Genomic DNA, 18,276 nt, shown 5'->3' with positions numbered 1-18,276 from the left:
GTTTGCCTTAACAACTGGCTAAAAGATGAAAAAATATTAGGTAAAATGACCTCATGTAATTGTTTAAAAGTCAAGGTGCGAAAAAGGTTCCATTCACCGATCCTGTATTTGCTAAAAAAAAAAGCAATGCCTAAGTTGCCACAGTGTGTATTTTTCAATAATATTTAGGCTAGTGATTAATCAAAATTAATTAAAGAAACCTTGTGATTAATTAGTTTGTGTAATAATGCAATCAATGCATTTAAAGACTGTTAAAATGGTTTGAAGCCAAAAACTACAGGATTTAGGGTTTGTTCCATTGTTTCTCTGCTGTAAAGCATTGGTGATAAATCTGATGATTCTGGTTTATTTCCCTTAAAGGTATAAAGGACAATCTTTTATTTTCGGGTGGATCATCTAAATAATTGGTCCTCCTAATTATCAATCATTCCGGCCTTCCTACGTGCTCATTTCAGGCGTATATCTGTGGTGAGCTACAGTTTCAGACGGTCATTGAACCTCACCTTTCTTAATGTTGTTTGAAAAAGGCGGAGTGTCTACGAAGTGTGTGAGAAGAAAAGAAAGGCCGCAGCAGTGGCAGATATATCGGAGTGCTTTCTCCTCGCAAAGCATTATGGGATTTGCTGTCACAGTGGCACGCTGTTGCCATTGGCTAGTGGTACAGGCATACATGGCATCTATATAGTTCCCACTTTATACAGTGATTGAGGCATTTAGGGGTTAGGGTCCACGTTTGGACACAATAAGTTTGTATAAGCAATAAGAACAACTTTTTAACAGAGCATTGCATGAGTAGAAATGTGCTCGTGCATGCTTTTGCACGCGTGGAGAGGGGGAAATCGTCAAAATCTTCCACAATACCTTTAACGTGGCGCCACATTGAGGAGGAAAATGGTTCTGCAGATCAGCAGGGTTGAAATCAAAAACTCTTCACATCCTCTGTGCTTTTCGGTGGAGGCGGTGTGATGGTGTGGGTGTCATGATGATGATGTCATCGCACAGACAAATGTAGGTGAGATTTAGGAACCAGATCTGATTAGAGATCTCCACCGATGACCTCGCAGACGACCTTTGGTAGCTGGTTATTCTTTTTTCATCCTGATCTAAGGAACCCTTTGACCAGTACAACTCAACCAGCATGCAATAATGGCCGAAAAGAGATCAAATTAGGCTAAAGCTGTAAATGTTTTCTGTTTTAGGTTGTATTTCTTTAATGTATAGTGAGCTAAAGCTTATTTTACCAATGATTTGATCATATTCCAATCAACCAAAATGATAACAAACAAAGACTAAATCTGCATTATGAAAACCTAGAAATGTTTTAGAATAGTTAGCTATAAGTTAAGGTGAGGCGTCCTTCCTGCACAGGGCTAATAGCAGAAGCAAGCCAAGAATCAAAGCAGACATGACTGGATTCCCAGCGATTACTCACAGGCAGCTTAATTCGTAGAGAACTCTGTAATCCATTCTTCAATGCAAGCTGGAAATGTGAGACATGAGAAACGGGCCAAATGAGACGTGTTTCACTCACTGTGTGCGAGTGTCTCCTCTCATTAGCGGGCGGCGGCGTGCGGGAGCTCGTTAGCGCAGAGCTAGCTGAGCGTCGGGGCACCAGTGCAGCTTCATTAAGCAACTGTGACATTTATCTGATCGTTTTCTCTGCACTTCGCATGCACAGCCACGTCTCCATGGCAACCGTAAACGCATAAACACAACGCGCGCACACACATAGAAGGCGTTTGTGGCGGCAATCACACCGCGCTACATAGAGCCGAGCCTTTTCAGCCGGTCACACTCGTTCACAGATGCGGGCTCCATCAAAGCCGCCGCCCTGCAGCACAGAAACACTAAAAAATGAAATGTGCTGCATACAGTCTGCCAGGGCTGCACCTAATGTGGGTGGAAAACTGTTTATTGTGATGTTCAAGTGATTCACAGGCATTACACACTCCCTCGTTTGGCTGGTACGGGGGCCCCTGGGAGCCAGTTTACTCCTGCTGTAAGTCTGTTACAGAGCAACTAAAGGTGTTCCACATAATTCAGTCACTACTGACTGACGCTTGTTTAGTTTGCCTCACTAATTCGCCTTGCACTGTCGGTGACAGAATAAGCTCACACTCTGGGAGTGAAAAAGCATGTTGCTTGTATTGTGTGAACCGCGGGGAAGTTGCTAATCTTGTTTTCACTTTCTTTTTTACAGCATTTGAAAAGTTTCAGACCCGGAAAAGCGTTTTTTTTTCTGGAGGGAATTAAAGCTTTTCACAGTAGTTTCTGAATTATTCTCTACCTTGTTAATCTCTAAATGTTGTGACCTCACATGTTTGAGGGAAAGTTTAGAAAGTATTCCCTGTAATGTTCCTTAGTCAGTGTGCTTTATTCTTTTCTTATTCATTTAAAATATGTGGTAAAGGTTAAAAATCTTAGTTTCTGTTCAGAATTATTGACATCATCACCAGATGTAGAACTGCAAGCTAGATTTGCTTCCCTCTTGAAGCGGTTCTTTAGAATAAGGTTAGTGTGAGTTCTGCATATTGTGCGACATCCATGAAGAGAAATAGTGTTCGTTTCTCAATTCACAAGAACGCAACAATGGACTGGTGTCCTCGCCAAGTATGTTCTTGAGCACGCAGCATAAATCTGGATTAATTGGAAGAGAAAATACTCGTGACATCACCACACGCTCAGCTCATCTGGAGCTGCATTTCACCTCCTGGTATTAATAGTCTAGATCGGAGGTCTTCAACAGGGGGTCTGCGACCCCTAGGGGGTCCACAGAGGTACTCCATGGGGGTCTCGAAAGTTTCAGTCGGTCATACTTTTTATATATTCCCCCCTGCAATGTTGTCCACTAATTGAAATGTCTTAAAATCCACATTAACATGAATTCAACACACTGTAGTAGGATGATAGTGATTTTAAGACTAAAACTCCTCATGCCATTGGGAATTAATCCTATTTACCTACTCAAATTAAGGGTAAATGCACTTAATTTAAGACATTTTTGACTTATTTTTAGGTCGTTTTTGCAGTGTGAATGGCAAACATTAACAGACATATTTAAAGCCAGGGGATCAAAGAAAGAAAAAAGATGCACAGTAATACAAAAGGAGGATGTTTTCTGGTTAAGATGGTGAGATCTTCCACTTTATAGGATTCTGACCTCTCATCATGAGTCGTGTCAGCTCTGTAGGTAAATAGCGAAGCTCAGGAGATCACGTATCAGTGAAAAGTTTCTCATTACCCTTAAGAACTGCCCTGATCCTTTCATGAGGGCGGAGCCTAAATATTTCTCTATACCAGACGTCTTTAACAGGGGGTTTGCGACCCCTAGGGGGTCCACAGAGGTACTCCATGGGGGACGCAAAGGTTTCGGTTGATCATACTTTTTTTTTTATATTCCCCCCTGCAATTTTTTCCACTAATTGAAATGTTTTTAAATCCACATTAACATGAATTCAACACATTGTAATAAAAACAGATAAATGGAGGCAGAAGATGTCTTTCAGTCATCAATGCTCACATTAAGAGACACACAGGAGCTCTTTCAAGCTGGGCACCGTTTCATTCACAACACCTGTCCCATCAACCAGGAATCACAATCAGAAACACTTTAATAATCCCAGGGCGAAATTACTTTAGTTACATCACTCCATCTGTAATAGAGTGACTATAGGACCAATTTCCAACACAATTTCCTACAATATATATAATTAGGGGGTCCCTGCTACAGCTCGCCGTCAGTTTGCGGGTCCTTGGCCTGGAAAACGTTGAGACAAGAGACAAAAGTAGAGATACTAAGGGGAACTGTAAACCAGCTCCACAAAATACACTTTAACTGCCCCAATTTTTGGCTACGAAGGGTTAATTATTCATGCGCTTCAATGAACAATGATTGGCTATGGCTGTGTTCGAACGCCCGCCCTAAATCCCTCAACCCCTATACAAAGCGGGGACTTTATTGTGAACTCAGTTAACTGACCGTTCAGAAAGATGATGACTACTTTTCGCTCGCCGTCGGTCACGTAACTCCGCCTCCCCGCATTGTGTGTGCGCCATCTTTATTTGTCCCCGCTATAACAAATCCCATGATGCTTTGCTAGGAGAGCTCTCGCACAGCAATTCGGGATATATCTGCTCTCCTAGTGCATTGTGGGAAATTTTGAAGCCACTACTTTTTCATCCACTAGACATTGGGACACTCATTTAAAATGGCGTAACCACTATATAGAGATTGGGACGGACCTTCAGACGCAACTAAATTACTTATTTCTTAATTCTCTGGATAAAACAAATTATTTTGATGATTTATGTAACAAAATTAGCTTAAATAAAACAAAACATTATCTTTATTTAGAGCTCTTGCAAAGCAATCCAGGATATATCTGGTCATCTAGTGACCATGGATTATGGATGGATGATCATTACTTTTCAAGGTGCATTGTGGGAAATTTTAAGGCCACTACTTTTTCATCCACTAGACGTCCGGACGCACATTTAAAATGGCGTAACTGCTATATAGTGATGAGGGAGGACATTAGGACACAGCCTATGAAACCTAGTTGTATTAATGTGAGTTAAGAACTGAAAGAAAAGGTTCTGTTAGATAAAACTGTAACATTGGATCGGCCTTAGAGATGTTTCTCTGGGTTCATCATGTTTGCTGCTAATTTTAAACCATTGATCTGAAACCATTGATTTCTCATCAACCAGCGGAACATTTGGGTTTTTCTGTATTCCCATATCCTGGGAATCTGAGGATGCTTCTCTCTGGGTGAGGGCATATCAGTGTGCTGAGGTGTTTGCTTCTGACCTTGGTCGCTGTGCCTCCTAAGAGGGGGGGCGGGGGGACGATGGTTCTCACTCTGCTTGTCAACAAGATTAGATTCTCTGTGGGCCTGTTACACACCCCACCAACATCCTGCCAACGAGAGGAGTCATGTGGCAGCCTGGCCCAACCCGCTGCGCTGTGTGTCGGTGCAGAGAGGAGAGGAGTTCTCTGTCATGTGTTTGAGCGTGCTGCATTCGCAGGGTTAAGGAAGTCAGAGGATGTGCGCTTTGGAGCAGAAACAGAAGGAAGCAGCAGCAGGGGATCAGCGCAGCCAGCCTGAACTGCAGCTCGTGCGTGAACGCATGTGGGATCCCTGTAAATGCACGTGTGCCGCTTTCTGAGGGAGGACACACGCTGAGCTCTGAGCTGTGCTTACTCCTCGCCCCGGCTCATCTGCACACTTTTACCTGCCTCCGTCTCTTTTCCTGCTGGCGGATGTTGCACATTTCTGTCCTGCTGCCTTTTGGGCTCCAGCTGTGAACAAGGCCAGCGGAGCTGGTAAATGCAGACTGTGGAGCTTGTTGGAGCCCCATTTTCTTCATCTGCTTGTTGTTTCTGGGCTGTTTTGCAGCTTCAGACTGAAAACTAGAAAACATGAGTGTTTGCTCATGCAGAAAGGTGGTTGTAGGACATTTCTTTATCACATATTCTGTGCATTTTAGTAAATAAGGTTAAGGATTTCAACTGAATTTTGGATTTTCATTCATTGAGGTAGCATAACCTTAATGCTAGCTCAACTTATGGTGTCGCTAATGTGATTCCACCCTGGAGAGAAATATCAGCTGTGCTGCTGCCATCAACACCTTTGTTTACAGAGGTTGTTTTTCAGTGTAGTCCTGTTTCTCTGACTATGACTGTCTGGATGGTCTCTCTTCATCCTCTGCCTGGCCGCCTTCTACAGTTGCCTTTTCTATGTCTGCTTCTGTCTCCTTGAACCCCAGTGGGCCTCAGCAGATGGCCGCTCACACTGAGCCTGATCTGCTGGAGGTTTCTTCCCGTTAAAAGGGAGTTTTTTCTCTCCACTGTCGCTACAAGCATGCTTACACTGGAAAAAATCTAGATAAGTCATTTTTTCTTAAAATAGGCGCATTTGTTCTTAGATTTAGAAGGTAAAAGAGACATCTTGCCAATGGAACGAGAACATTTACACTTAAATAAGAAAACATATGCATTGTTTTATTTTAAATGCATACAATCTAATCTTATTTTAAGAGTAAAAAATACTAATTTCACTGTCAAACTATTTCATTTACCTACTCAAATTAAGGGTAAATACACTTATTTTAAGACATTTTCACTTATTTCTAGATCGTTCTTCCAGTGTAGTGTGAGGGATTGCTTTCAACTGGTTTTCATTAGTTAGAAATCTTCAATCTGAATGGATGATCTGGTTAAATTTTAGATGAGATGACATGTGTTGTGAATTGGTGCTATAGAAATAAACTGAATTGATTTGAATAACAAACAACCTGCAGATTTAATCAAAACCAGTAATATCCTGTAGATTTTGCCTGATATGAATTAACTTCCAGAGTAACTCCGATTTATTTAAGCTTCCTGGAATCAACTACCCGTCCTCCAGGCTGCTCCTCCAGGACAACATTGTTTTTTTTTCACATTTTCAGATTTTATTTAAAGCAGATTACTGTAATAATTTCCTGTGATAACGTGGTCTTACCAAGGTCACAGATCACCGCTGCTAAATTGGCTCTTCTTTCTAAAACGTTTTGGTGTTTTCTTGCAGAGCTGCTGTTCAGAGGAGCTTTGGAACAAAAGGTTTCATGGTCAGTGGAGTGAAGCTTCAGCTGGGCTGAACAAGCCTCCTGTGTGATGCATCAGATGTGGGAATAACAGCCCTCAGCAGCTGCTTCAAAGACCCATCCAGACACTTTTCTTCCAGTGTGACAGAGCACACTCTGAGTGTAGATCAGCCCTCAGCCGCGGCCCCGGTGCTGCAGGGACGCTGGAGTGATGGAAGCAATACTTAAGCCATTAAGGCAGACAATTGGCTCAAATTGAGAGGGAGAGATAGAAAAGTAGAGGAAGAAGAGGGAAAAGGGGAGGGTGATGGAGAAGCGGCGGCAGCACTGGATCCACTCAACGACTTAATCCGAGCCCCAGGACACATTCCTGCTGAGCTTCACACATTTCTGCAAACATGTCCTCGCACACTAAAGCTCTGCGGGTCTACAATAACACCTTGTCGGTTTTGGCCACAGGGACGCTCATTCCTTCATGGTTAGGAAGAGTCGCCTACTCCAACCCCCCCACGGGAAAAGATGGAGCATGCAATCTAGACAAGATAGCTCTGTGAGCGTGGGTACGCCTTCCAGCTTCCAGGGTGAAGCTATTTATTGTGTTAGCAGGCAGAGTGAATGTTGCCCAGTGTCCTGGACGAGGAAGGCGCTCCTCTGACACTGCCTATTGTGTCGTCTGCCCCTCGGACTCATTCGAACCCTGGAGCCTCACACACACAGCCAACAATGAGGGATTGTTTTCACTTTCCTTCTGAAACGTCGGCTCTGTGTGTCGGAGGGAGAAGGCATGATGTCCTGCAGTCTGACCTCAGCGACCGCCGGGGCTCCTCAGCTCCATCCTCCTTCCATCTTTTAGGAGATCCAGAGGAAAAGCTGCAGTTTGCAGCCGTCATTTACCTTCCCTTCCTCCCTTTCCTCCCCACCGTCAGCCGCATCCCTGGGGGCTCCTTCGCCGCGCAGGCCCAGGCGATTTATCGGACAGCTTAGCGGGGAACGGTTAATGCCCTGAGGACTGTTAGTGCAGGTTCTGCTCGTTGACTCCCCTCCCCGGTTCTGGCGTCTTTATTTGACATGTCCTTTAAGTCGTTTAAGGAATGGGGCGTTTCTGCTGAGCGCCTCGGCTCCTTCTGCAAAAGATGGATGGCCCGCGTTCAAAGGTCTGGATGTGTCTCTCTTTATATTCCTCCTCACCCTTTCCTGCTCTCTTCCTTTGCTCTCACCCTTTCACTTGCTGAGCTTTATAACGTGGCATTAGTGTTGTCAGTGGACCAAGCCTGGGATTAGGCTTTGTTTCTCTGTTTTAAGATAATACAATTCCTCCCTAATGCCCAGAATAACAAAGAGAAAATGGAGCAATAAATGAACATAGACTGGGTTTTATCCGACTGCTTCTTTGCCATTTTGAACAGACCACAGACTTCGCTGGCTCTCGTTGCGCATTTTTAACATTCGTATGTTGGAGGCATGAGTCCATGCTCCTTCTCTCCGCACATGGCTAGGTTTCCACACACTTGATGACTAGCGTTGCCTAGGTTGCTGTGCGTGCCAGCCGACCCGATTGCCTTTACCCCTCCCGGTGTGGTGATTTTTTTTTTAGCCCCCGTTTGTGTGTGAAATTGCATTGAATTAGATGCATATTTATGTGTGACGTAAACACATGGAAAACAAATTATTATCCAGCAATTCACTTTAATACAAAATAACACTGAATAAATTAAAAGTATCTTAAACATAAACCTGTCCTGCTTAAATTCAAACTGTAAAAAGTTTCAACATACGTAACTTTGAGGGAGGAACCACTGGAAAAAGTAAGCCGCCTGTGATTGGCTACTTTTCAGAAAATCCCGCCTCTTGAGACTGGACTGTTTTCCTCCTGGCTCCAATAGTAGCGTTAGCGAAGCATCTTTAGGCTATAAAGGTTTCTCATTGACTTAAAAACTATAAGTTATCATTAAATAACTTAGTTTAACAGTCATGAATGTGTTCTGACCGCTTTTTGCTTTAAGTTGATACATGTTAAATATGGAACTTTGTACAAGCACAGCTAATGTTAGCTTCAATGTTGATCTTGAGGAAAGTCAGGCTTGAATGAACTCTGGTTGATAGTTAAACACATTTGTAATCAATTTGCAAAGAACTGTTGAGTGTTTTTACTTTTATATCCAGCATTGCTAACCTTGGTCAGATGATAGCCACCATATCTTAGCACTCATAGCTTAGCACCCATAGCTCCTATGGATTAGCACACATTAGCCCCCATATCATAGCAACCAAAGCTCCTATAGCTTAGCCCCCATGTCTTAGTACTCATAGCTTAGCACCCATAGCCCCCGTAGCTTAGCACTCATAGCTCCTGTAGATTAGCACCCGTAGCCTAATATATAAGGATCTATAGCCCCTATAGTTTAGCCCCCATAGCACCCGTAGCTTAGCCCCCATATCTTAGCACTCATAGCTTAGTACCTATTGCTCCTATAGCTTAGCACTCATAGCCCCCATATCTTAGCACCCATAACTCCTATAGATAAGTACCCATAGTCCTCATATCTTAGCACTCATAGCTCCTATAGCTTAGCACCCATAGCCCAATATCTAAGCATCTATAGCCCCTATAGCTTAGCCCCCATAGCACCCATAGCTTAGCCCCCCCATATCTTAGCACTCATAGCTTGGAACCCATAGCTCCTAAAGCTTAGCATCCATAGCTCTTAAAGCTTAGCATCCATAGCTCCCATAGATGGCTTAGCACCCATAGCTCCTATATCTTAGCACCCATAGCTCCTAAAGCTTAGCATCCATTGCTCCCATAGATGGCTTAGCACCCATAGCTCCCATATCTTAGCACCATTGCTCATATATATTAGCATTAAAAGCTGCTATAGCTTAGCAACCATAGCCCCCATAGATAGCTTAGCACCCATAGCTCCCATATCTTAGCACCCATATCTCCTATAGCTTAGCCTCAGAGCTCTCATATTTTAGCTCCTCTAGCTCCTATAGATTAGCACCGATAGCTCCTATATCTTAGACTCAGAGCTCCCATATTTTAGCTCCCCTAGCTCCTATAGCTTAGCCTCAGAGCTCCCATATTTTAGCACCCATACCTGCTATAGCTTAGCACCCATATCCCCCATAGATTAGCACCAATAGCCCCATAGCTTATCACCCCAACCCAATGCTAGAACCGCTGATAGTGTCCAGGATGGATCTGGGTTTCATGTGTTTACTCCAGATTCTAAACATTGCAGCTGAAACGGACTCATCAGCTCAGTCCTCCAACATATAACCATCCAGTTCTGTAGATATCCAGCCTCGGGTTGCCGCTCCCATCTGATGCACGCTGCATCTGGTGTAGTCGATGTTCTGCATGGCTTGGTAGGAAACGGACAGCCGTCTGAGATATTGGGGCCTCCCAATCGTCTTGGACCAGTCTGCCCATTCTGTTCTAACTGTCCACACCAGTAAGATCCCAGTGGATCAGCAGGTTCTGAGCTACTGAGACCAAAAACCATCTGAGGCTCAGTTTGATCTTCATCAGGTTGTCGTCTCTAATTCCAGCCATCTGATTGGCTGGCAGGAAGCAGGAATGAAATGTGAGTTGGTGAGGCTCTGAGGATCCTCTGCCATCAGAAAACCACATTTAGCTCCTCGGTGAAATGTCAGTTTGCTGATGTGTCAGGTCGCTGTGTATAAAAATTGCCTGCTGTAAAGCGGGAATTGAAAGCTGCCTCTCCCGGCAGCGAGGGTCTGCGGCGGCCCCCCAGAGAGCTTTATTAGTGCGGCTCCTGCTGGCTCTGTGTCCCTGTAATGGTGTGAAGGATGCTTCACAGGCAGAAAATGTAGAATTTGTGGTCCTCATCTGACAGATTTGGCTGTTTCTAAGTTAGCTGCAGCGTTCTGATGGATTCAGACTGTTTTCCTTCTACAGATATTTTTCTCTCCAACCTTGTAGAAGTTGGGATATTTCTCCCTGACATCACAGCCGTCTCACGTCTAATTTATTGCAATTATTTAAAATCACTGTAGGGGAGCAGCTGGTAATTGATGTGTTTTTTCTGTGACCTGGGCTGTTTGAATACGTCTGCTGGAATGACATGCTGAGTGAAAGGAGCCATTAGCCGGTCGGACCTGAGTGAAACTGAAACAGCTCCACTCTCTGTCAGCGGGTTTCACATTTAGTCCAAGAACGATAAAGGAGGACTTTAAAGAAGTGCAAACATGAAGGTCAGATGTGCTTTCTGACCACAGGAAGTCCATAAAAGGTCCCAGGAAGTGGAACCATCAGGAGCTGCTTCCAGAACCATTCCATGTCTAGTTCTTCTTCCCATTTTATCCGGGTGGTTTTCCATTTGACTGAATTCTGAATTAAGGTGGAGATAAAATGTTCACTTAGTTGTTTTACGTGCTGAATGTTTAATGCTTATACTTGGTTTGTAGCACTGATTTAGTCAGAAACTTTGAGCTCTAATCAAACCAAAAATGGCCTCCTGTGGTGGAAACTAATCTGATCTGTGCTCAATCTGAGGAAGACTTTAGATGAAGGTTGGAGACAGTCTGTTATCCTAGACCAGAGGTCATGGATTACGGTGGTCCAGATCTGGACCCAACCTGATTTAAAACATTTGTAAATTACCGCTTGTTATCTGAAAAAATTCAAACTGTCAGTTTGGGTGTTTTATAAAATATGTAAATCAGAAAATTTTCTATATACCAAACTGAAAGATTGTTGTTCTCTACTTCAAAAAACAATTTAGATTTTAAAATGGAAAACATTTTTTTGTTTTTTTTTTCTTGTTTTGTATTTAAGACTTCTACGGAGCCCCTAAAGGGACGTGGAGGGGGAAAATAAACTTTTGCGAGATCCCGCAAAACTCTTGCGAGATCTCGCAAAACTATTGCGGGATCTCGTAAAAGTATTGCGAGATCCTGCAAAAGTATTGTGAGATCCTGCAAAAGTATTGTGGGATCTCGCAAAAGTATTGCGGGATCTCACAAAAGTATTGCGAGATCTCGCAAAAGTATTGTGGGATCTCGCAAAAGTATTGCGGGATCTCACAAAAGTATTGCGATATCTCGCAAAAAATGAACTTTTGCGACATCCCGCAATCTCGTAAAAGTATTGCGAGATCCTGCAAAAGTATTGTGGGATCTCGCAAAAGTATTGCGGGATCTCGCAAAACTAATGCGGGATCTCGTAAAAGTATTGCGAGATCCTGCAAAAGTATTGTGGGATCTCGCAAAAGTATTGCGGGATCTCGCAAAAGTATTGCGAGATCTTGCAAAAAATGAACTTTTGCAACATCCCGCAATACTTTTGCGTGATCTCGCAAAAGTATTGCGGGATCTCGCAAAAGTATTGCGGAATCTCGCAAAAGTTCTTTTTTTTCCCTCCATGTCCCTTTAGGGGCTCCGTAGACTTCAATGTATAACATGGATGCATAAAAACCTCATTTTATTTCAGTGTTTAAAGTAACGGATTATAATTGAAACTGTCTCCAGACCTTAACTGGTTGATGATTTTATTTATTCTGACCCTGCTGATTTTTAGTGTGTTACCCCTGGTCTAGGTGAAGCTTCTGGTATCAGACTAACGCCATCTCTCTTGTCTGTCCCGCAGTAACGGCACGGCCGGGAAGATGAACGGGGCACTGGAGCATTCGGATCAGCCGGACCCGGACGCCATCAAGATGTTTGTGGGTCAGATCCCGCGCTCCTGGTCGGAGAAGGAGCTGAAGGAGCTGTTTGAGCCGTACGGAGCCGTCTACCAGATCAACATCCTCCGAGACCGCAGCCAGAACCCTCCACAGAGCAAAGGTACCGCTCGTCTCGATGTGATGTGATCCGTCTGCTCCATCATGTCTGTATGTCTGCTGTTTGTGTCCATGTTCTCCTCTTCATATCTTCATCTTTCCCTGCACTGGTTGGGTTTTACTCCTCCTCTGGTTACTCCGGACTGAAAACAGTTTTCAGAACGGGGACACAGGTGCAGACAGACACAGAAAAGGCAGATCTTCCAGAGGCTGCTGCTCATTCCAGGATGGTTAATGTCTGAACAGATCTCAGAACCACACCGGCCGGCTCATATTGTTTGGACCATTCGAAGACAAAGACGCGCCCTGCCAGACTTGCAGAGTCAATTGTGCGAAAACTGTGTGATTTGCTGCCATTTTCCCTCCCGTTCCTTCTTTTTTTCCCTCCCTTTGATGAGTTTGTCAAGTGTGAGAGCAAACAATAGAGACGCAGCAACAAATGGGCAGACAATGGCGGCGCCGTATTAACACGCATCAAGCAGAGTGGGCGCTGATGACACTTGTAATGAGACACGCCGAGAGGGAGACTGACAGGAGAGACGTGACGCCTCCATCAGACCCAGAACCTCATCTGAAGTTTCAAAGTGTCTCCAGAGAAGCTGCTGGACCCTTTTCATCACCTGCAGCATCTTGGTTTTATACCTCAGAAAGATTTTAGATTTATAAAACAAGATTTAACGGAAGGACTGGTTTACATTTTACAAGCTTTTTATTTCTTCTAACTTTTGATTTGTTTTTTTTCTATTAAATTTAATTCAGTTTATTTCTATAGCGCCAATTCACATCACACGTCATCTCAAGACACTTTACAGTTTACCACATCATCAGTCAAATTGATTCAAAGTTTTCTATCTAAGGAAAACCAGTTGATTGCATCGACTCATTGACTCGAAGGCAATCCCTCACACTAAGCATGCTTGTAGCGACAGTGGAGAGGAAAAACTCCCTTTTAACAGCAGAGGTTTTTTGAAGCTGTAAAGGATCTGCAAGCTTTATAAACATTAAAAATAGCTTTTTCTTCGTGCCAATGTCCTGCATGCTTAAAATGCAAGCAGAAATGAAAGGAGTTAGAAAGTCTGTAACTGGCACCATGTTTGCGGATGAGGTGATGTTCTGCCAACAACAGAAGGAACATGAACGCATCTTTACATATAGATTTCATCCATATTAAATATGTTATAAATAAAAACTCATCTTCATCGTCTAACCCTGCTTCTTCATCTCATTTACCTACTCAAATTACGTGTAAATTCACTTCATTTAAGATATTTGTACTCATTTCTAGATCATTTTTCCAGTGTATTAAGAAGTAAAATAACTATTAACATAAATATATTAATCGGGTTTCCTTTTATAGTCCTAGTTACCTTTTTAGAGTTTGTAAATGTTTAATAGTTATGTTCAATCATATGGGAAGCAACAAATATTTAGCGAACTTTAGACTTTTGGCTCAACTTGGTTTTCAGGAGTTTATTTTTATGAAAAGTTTTAGATTTTGAAAACATGCTTTTGAAAAAACGTTTTTAAAAAGTGAGTCAGGAAATTGTCTATACACTAAACTGAAAAATTGTTGTTCTCTACTTTTTAAAAAGGAAAAATTATCGATTTTTTATATTTTCTATTTAAAAATTCAACGTATTACATGAATGTATAAACACCTCATTCTATTTCAGTGTTAAATTCTGTTTAAAGTAACAGATTAGAATTATAAATGTCTGCGGACCTTTACTGATGGCTGATTTTCTTTATTCGGACACGGCTGATTTTTAATTGCTTACCTCTGTTATAAGGTGTTAAAATAAAAATGAGGATAAGAAACGGCTGTTAAACTTAGACAAAGATGTTAAAAACCCATGAAATCCTGCAGATGATCACCTGAGGAGGAACAAACTAATTCAGTTTGAATTAAAAACCCAAAAGATAAATAAAAAATGGTCCAAAGATGGGAGAGTTGGTCCAGAACCAACCAGGACTCCCTATTGATTGGTTCTCAGACACCTTTAGGAGAACGCTGATCAGGAACGCCGATGGTTTCTCAGACTGAGACGACATTTTGAAGCCTTAACTAGTTGCCAGCTGGTTAGAGGAGTCCTCCTGGTTCTGATAGTTCATTGGCTCTTCTTTCTGGCCCATTGTAACTGTGAGTCATTGGAGCTCATGAGAGCCTGGAGACAGCGTCCTTCCAGGAATCATCCACTCATCCAGTGTCTCCAATGCGGCCATCGTTATGCACTCTAGATGTGCAAAGTGTTCTGATTGAGCTCTAGCCGGCCTTAGTTTGCACCAGCTCTTCTCTCCCGGCTCACTAAGGCCTCATCTTTAGCAGCTTTTCCTCTCCTGCTCTGCTATGTTCTGCTGTGGGGAACAACACTTCAGCTTTTTGGGACCAAAAAGGCCTCCTGGTTCTGCTCCTAATGACCCAGATACACTTTGTATGTACAGCAGCTGTTTGGAAACATGTTACCTTCACAGCTGCAGCTGTAAAAAGAGAAAAACCTGCAACTCTATTGCTTTTTTTTCTCCTTTGTTTCGTCTGCATCCTCTTTAGTTGATTTCTCTCTAATTCCTAAAAGGAACCAAGGGGCAAACGGAAGAGGAGAACACAACATGAAAAGATCAATACCAGAGAAACTCTCTGAGGAAATTTAGCAGAAAACACAAAATAAAAAATGAAGCTTTGAGAAATAAGGCTTGTTTGCTGGATTAGAAAACAACACGGCTCCTTTTCTAAATCCACTCTCTGAACAGGAGTTAATCTGTTATAATCTGTCATGATAAACAAGAGAATTGTTGTGAATGTCAGTGTTATTTTTCTGAAAAATGATGACTGTGACCTAAAGTTTTCCTCCAGCTGATGAAACGCTGCCGAGGAAAACGCTTAGATGCGTTTGGTTTTAGAAACCTGAACCTGTGAACATGGAAATCTGACCCATCTGTCACTAAAAGGGCTTCATGCATCCAACCAAGAATCAGGAAGCCATAAAAGGTTTCTAATTTAATTCAATTCAGTTTATCTATAGTGCCAATTCACAACACATGTCATCTCAAGAAACTTTGCAGTTCACCAGATCATCCAGTCTGGGAGCAGAACGTTGAGATTGAACTAACAGATTCTGCAGAGTGGGAGAATAGAGATAGAATGAAGCAGAATGATGAAAAAGGGGTCCCTATGTCCTCCAGCAGTCTAAGTCTATAGCAGCATAACTATAGAGATAGCTCAGGATAACCTGAGCCACTCTAGCTAGAAGCTTTATCAAAAAGGAAAGTTTTAAGCCTAGCCTTAAAAGTAGACAGGGTGTCTGCCTCACAGACTAAACCTAACAATGATAAACATCAAGATTAAACTGTAAAATGAAAGAAATTATGATATAATCATACTGTAGATGATCAGGTAATGCATCTATGCTGATGATAGTCAGGTCTATTTCTGATAATGAAGCTTAAATGGACAAACTTCCCTCTAATTTCCCCAAATTGTGATCTTTTATTTGAAAAAAGAATCCACCCAGTTTGATTCCTTTTAACTGAAGCTTTTAAAATCACATTTTCTTTTGAGATCTTTAGTCACATTAACTCCGGCGATAAATAAACATACTTACACCTTTAATCTTCCTAATTACATCAGATCTATTTTACCTCTTTAGTTTTCATTATTAACCACAGACAGACAGATTATTTCAACAATAATGAAAAACAGGTTTGAAGATCAGAGGCTGAAGGAAGCAGGATTAAAATCTATCAAATCGTACTGAAGTTTGTTTTATTTATTTTTCTCCTCTTGGTGAAATTAGCCCCATCTTGATAAATCTTTCCAGCTGTTGGTATAAGAAGCTCAGTTTGAATGAAATCCAAGCTGACTGCTCCTGCTGACGGTGGCTCATCTTTAAGACAGAAACAACAACATGAAAATATGTTCAAATAGTTCAGAATTGGACGTTTGCTCTGGTTTCATCAGGGTGAAATCACCTGCTCATCCCCTTCCTGCACAGGGGGGGAATATCTCCACCTGTTTCTGTCAGGGATCGTCTCTTTAATCAGCTATTGACATGAAATCTCTACCAGATGTTTAACAATTCAGCTCCAGTACATAAATGAATGGATGGCTTCAGATCTCAGGATGAGTGAAGCCGGACCTCCTCCAGGTCGTCTCGTTCTGATGGGTGCTTTGATCTCTGACCTCTATACGCTCCAACCTTTGGCGATATGCCGTAGTTCAGGGACGGGGCGTCGCAATGTTTACAATCAGAGCTGAAAGGTCACGCCAAAAGTCCATCCAAGATACCAAGATCCAGATACCTTAGGTTTAGCGTCCTCATCCATCGAGGTCAGGATTCGAGTTAGCCCTCAGAGGAGGAGGGGGAAATAAAAGGGATTAAATTAGCTTTAGGTTTAAAGTTTCCTCCAAAACTTCAACTGTGAACATTTGAAAATGTTTGAAAAACTCCGCCTCTCGACGTAGGCTGATCGAGGTCGGGTTCACGTCTCTCGTGACCCCGCTTGGGATAAGCGTGCAGAAAATGGATGCATGAAAAAACTTTATTGACATAAAGATGGACGAACAATTAAACAAACAGTGTTTAAACAGCAGATGGTTAATTTACGTAAAAAGGCTGGAAATTAGATTAGAAAAAACAGGGTTTAGACAGGAATGTGTAACTCTTATTTAATGCTATTTTAATGCTCTTCCCCCATCAACAAGTACTCATGGCTATCATATATACACGCCAAAATCCTCTGTCATCTTTACTGTCGACAGGTTGCAGCCATGTCCCGAATTTCTTGTTTCTAGCAAGTTTTGTTGAAAATTGCAATTTCCCATTCTCTAGCTTTTTCTCCGTCTCGAGCTTCTTTCCTGGACTTACGACTTTACGATCAAGCGGAGGCAGTTCTGCTCAAATATATTGCGATAAATTGTATTTATATACTTTTTTTTTTTTTATTAAAGCATTTTAAATGCTAATCGATAATCACATTTGATGAATTTTAATGCCAATTAAGGCCTTAATTTAAAGAATAATAATTTAATGACTTTTAAAGATTTTTGATGACCCGCGGAAACTCTGTTAAAGATTCATTGAAATAAATTTTGGTATTAAAAATAAAAGGTGGGTTATAATTAGTTACAACATTTCAGAGAATAAAAAAAAAAAAACGACTTTGAGTCACGTTTGAGCTGATGCAGCTTAGCGTGTGTTCTACTCACCCAATTTTATTCAGACACTAGAGGGTGTTAGCTTTCAAATATTGTATTGCACATGTAATCTGGGCTTACAGTTCCTAAGTTATTTGCTCTTCTAAACCCAAAATTATGTGGATGTTAAGAGGTCGTGGATGAGTTTCCTCCGTCAGCCATTTTTTATTTAGAGGAGGAAAGCGGGGACGAAGATGTTCGCAACGCTGCCAGTTCTGTTAGCTCTACGCCTGCTGAAGACACAGACGTCCATCCCCGTGAACACTGAGACGGAACTCAATGGGAAAGGAAAGGATTGTGATTTCAACCGTTGCGTATATTAGCTGCGACATATGAATCAAGATGCTATGACTGAAAAAATTTGATTGACAGATGACCGTTTATATATGATTGGCCGAATTTAGGTGTTCAGGCTGATGTAGAACTAACTGGCCTGCAGAAGATAACGAAAGAATTGAGATTTTTTAAATTTTTGGACAATATCATCTGATAAAGAGTACATTTATATACATGTTAAAGCCAGAATGATTTCACATTTAATGTGATTTCCCTACAACTTTAATGTTCTCGACCGTCTGCTGTGGCCCAAACCCGTTTCTCTGAGCTGCTTAGTAGAACCGTAAATCAGAATTGGGCCGAAGTCGAATGACGAGGAATAAATAAATGATTCAACAAAGGATCAAACTGGGA

At 42.0% G+C, this 18,276-nt stretch overlaps 1 protein-coding gene across 29 annotated transcripts in view; it reads left to right on the top strand.

The window, feature by feature from the left end:
- The window catches only part of LOC107092344 (CUGBP Elav-like family member 2), a 312,350-nt gene that overhangs the window by 175,762 nt on the left and 118,312 nt on the right, over positions 1 to 18,276 (top strand). For all 29 annotated transcript variants that reach the window (XM_015386752.1, XM_015386762.1, XM_015386771.1 and 26 more), the window contains one exon: positions 12,203 to 12,399. In XM_015386752.1, the coding sequence (XP_015242238.1) occupies positions 12,203 to 12,399 (197 nt within the window). The remainder of the gene's footprint in view (positions 1 to 12,202; positions 12,400 to 18,276) is intronic.

The sequence above is a fragment of the Cyprinodon variegatus genome, unplaced genomic scaffold (assembly GCF_000732505.1).
Source record: "Cyprinodon variegatus isolate N-32 unplaced genomic scaffold, C_variegatus-1.0 Scaffold376, whole genome shotgun sequence".
Classification (NCBI taxonomy): Eukaryota; Metazoa; Chordata; class Actinopteri; order Cyprinodontiformes; family Cyprinodontidae; genus Cyprinodon; species Cyprinodon variegatus.
This window is presented reverse-complemented; position numbering and strand designations above follow the sequence as displayed.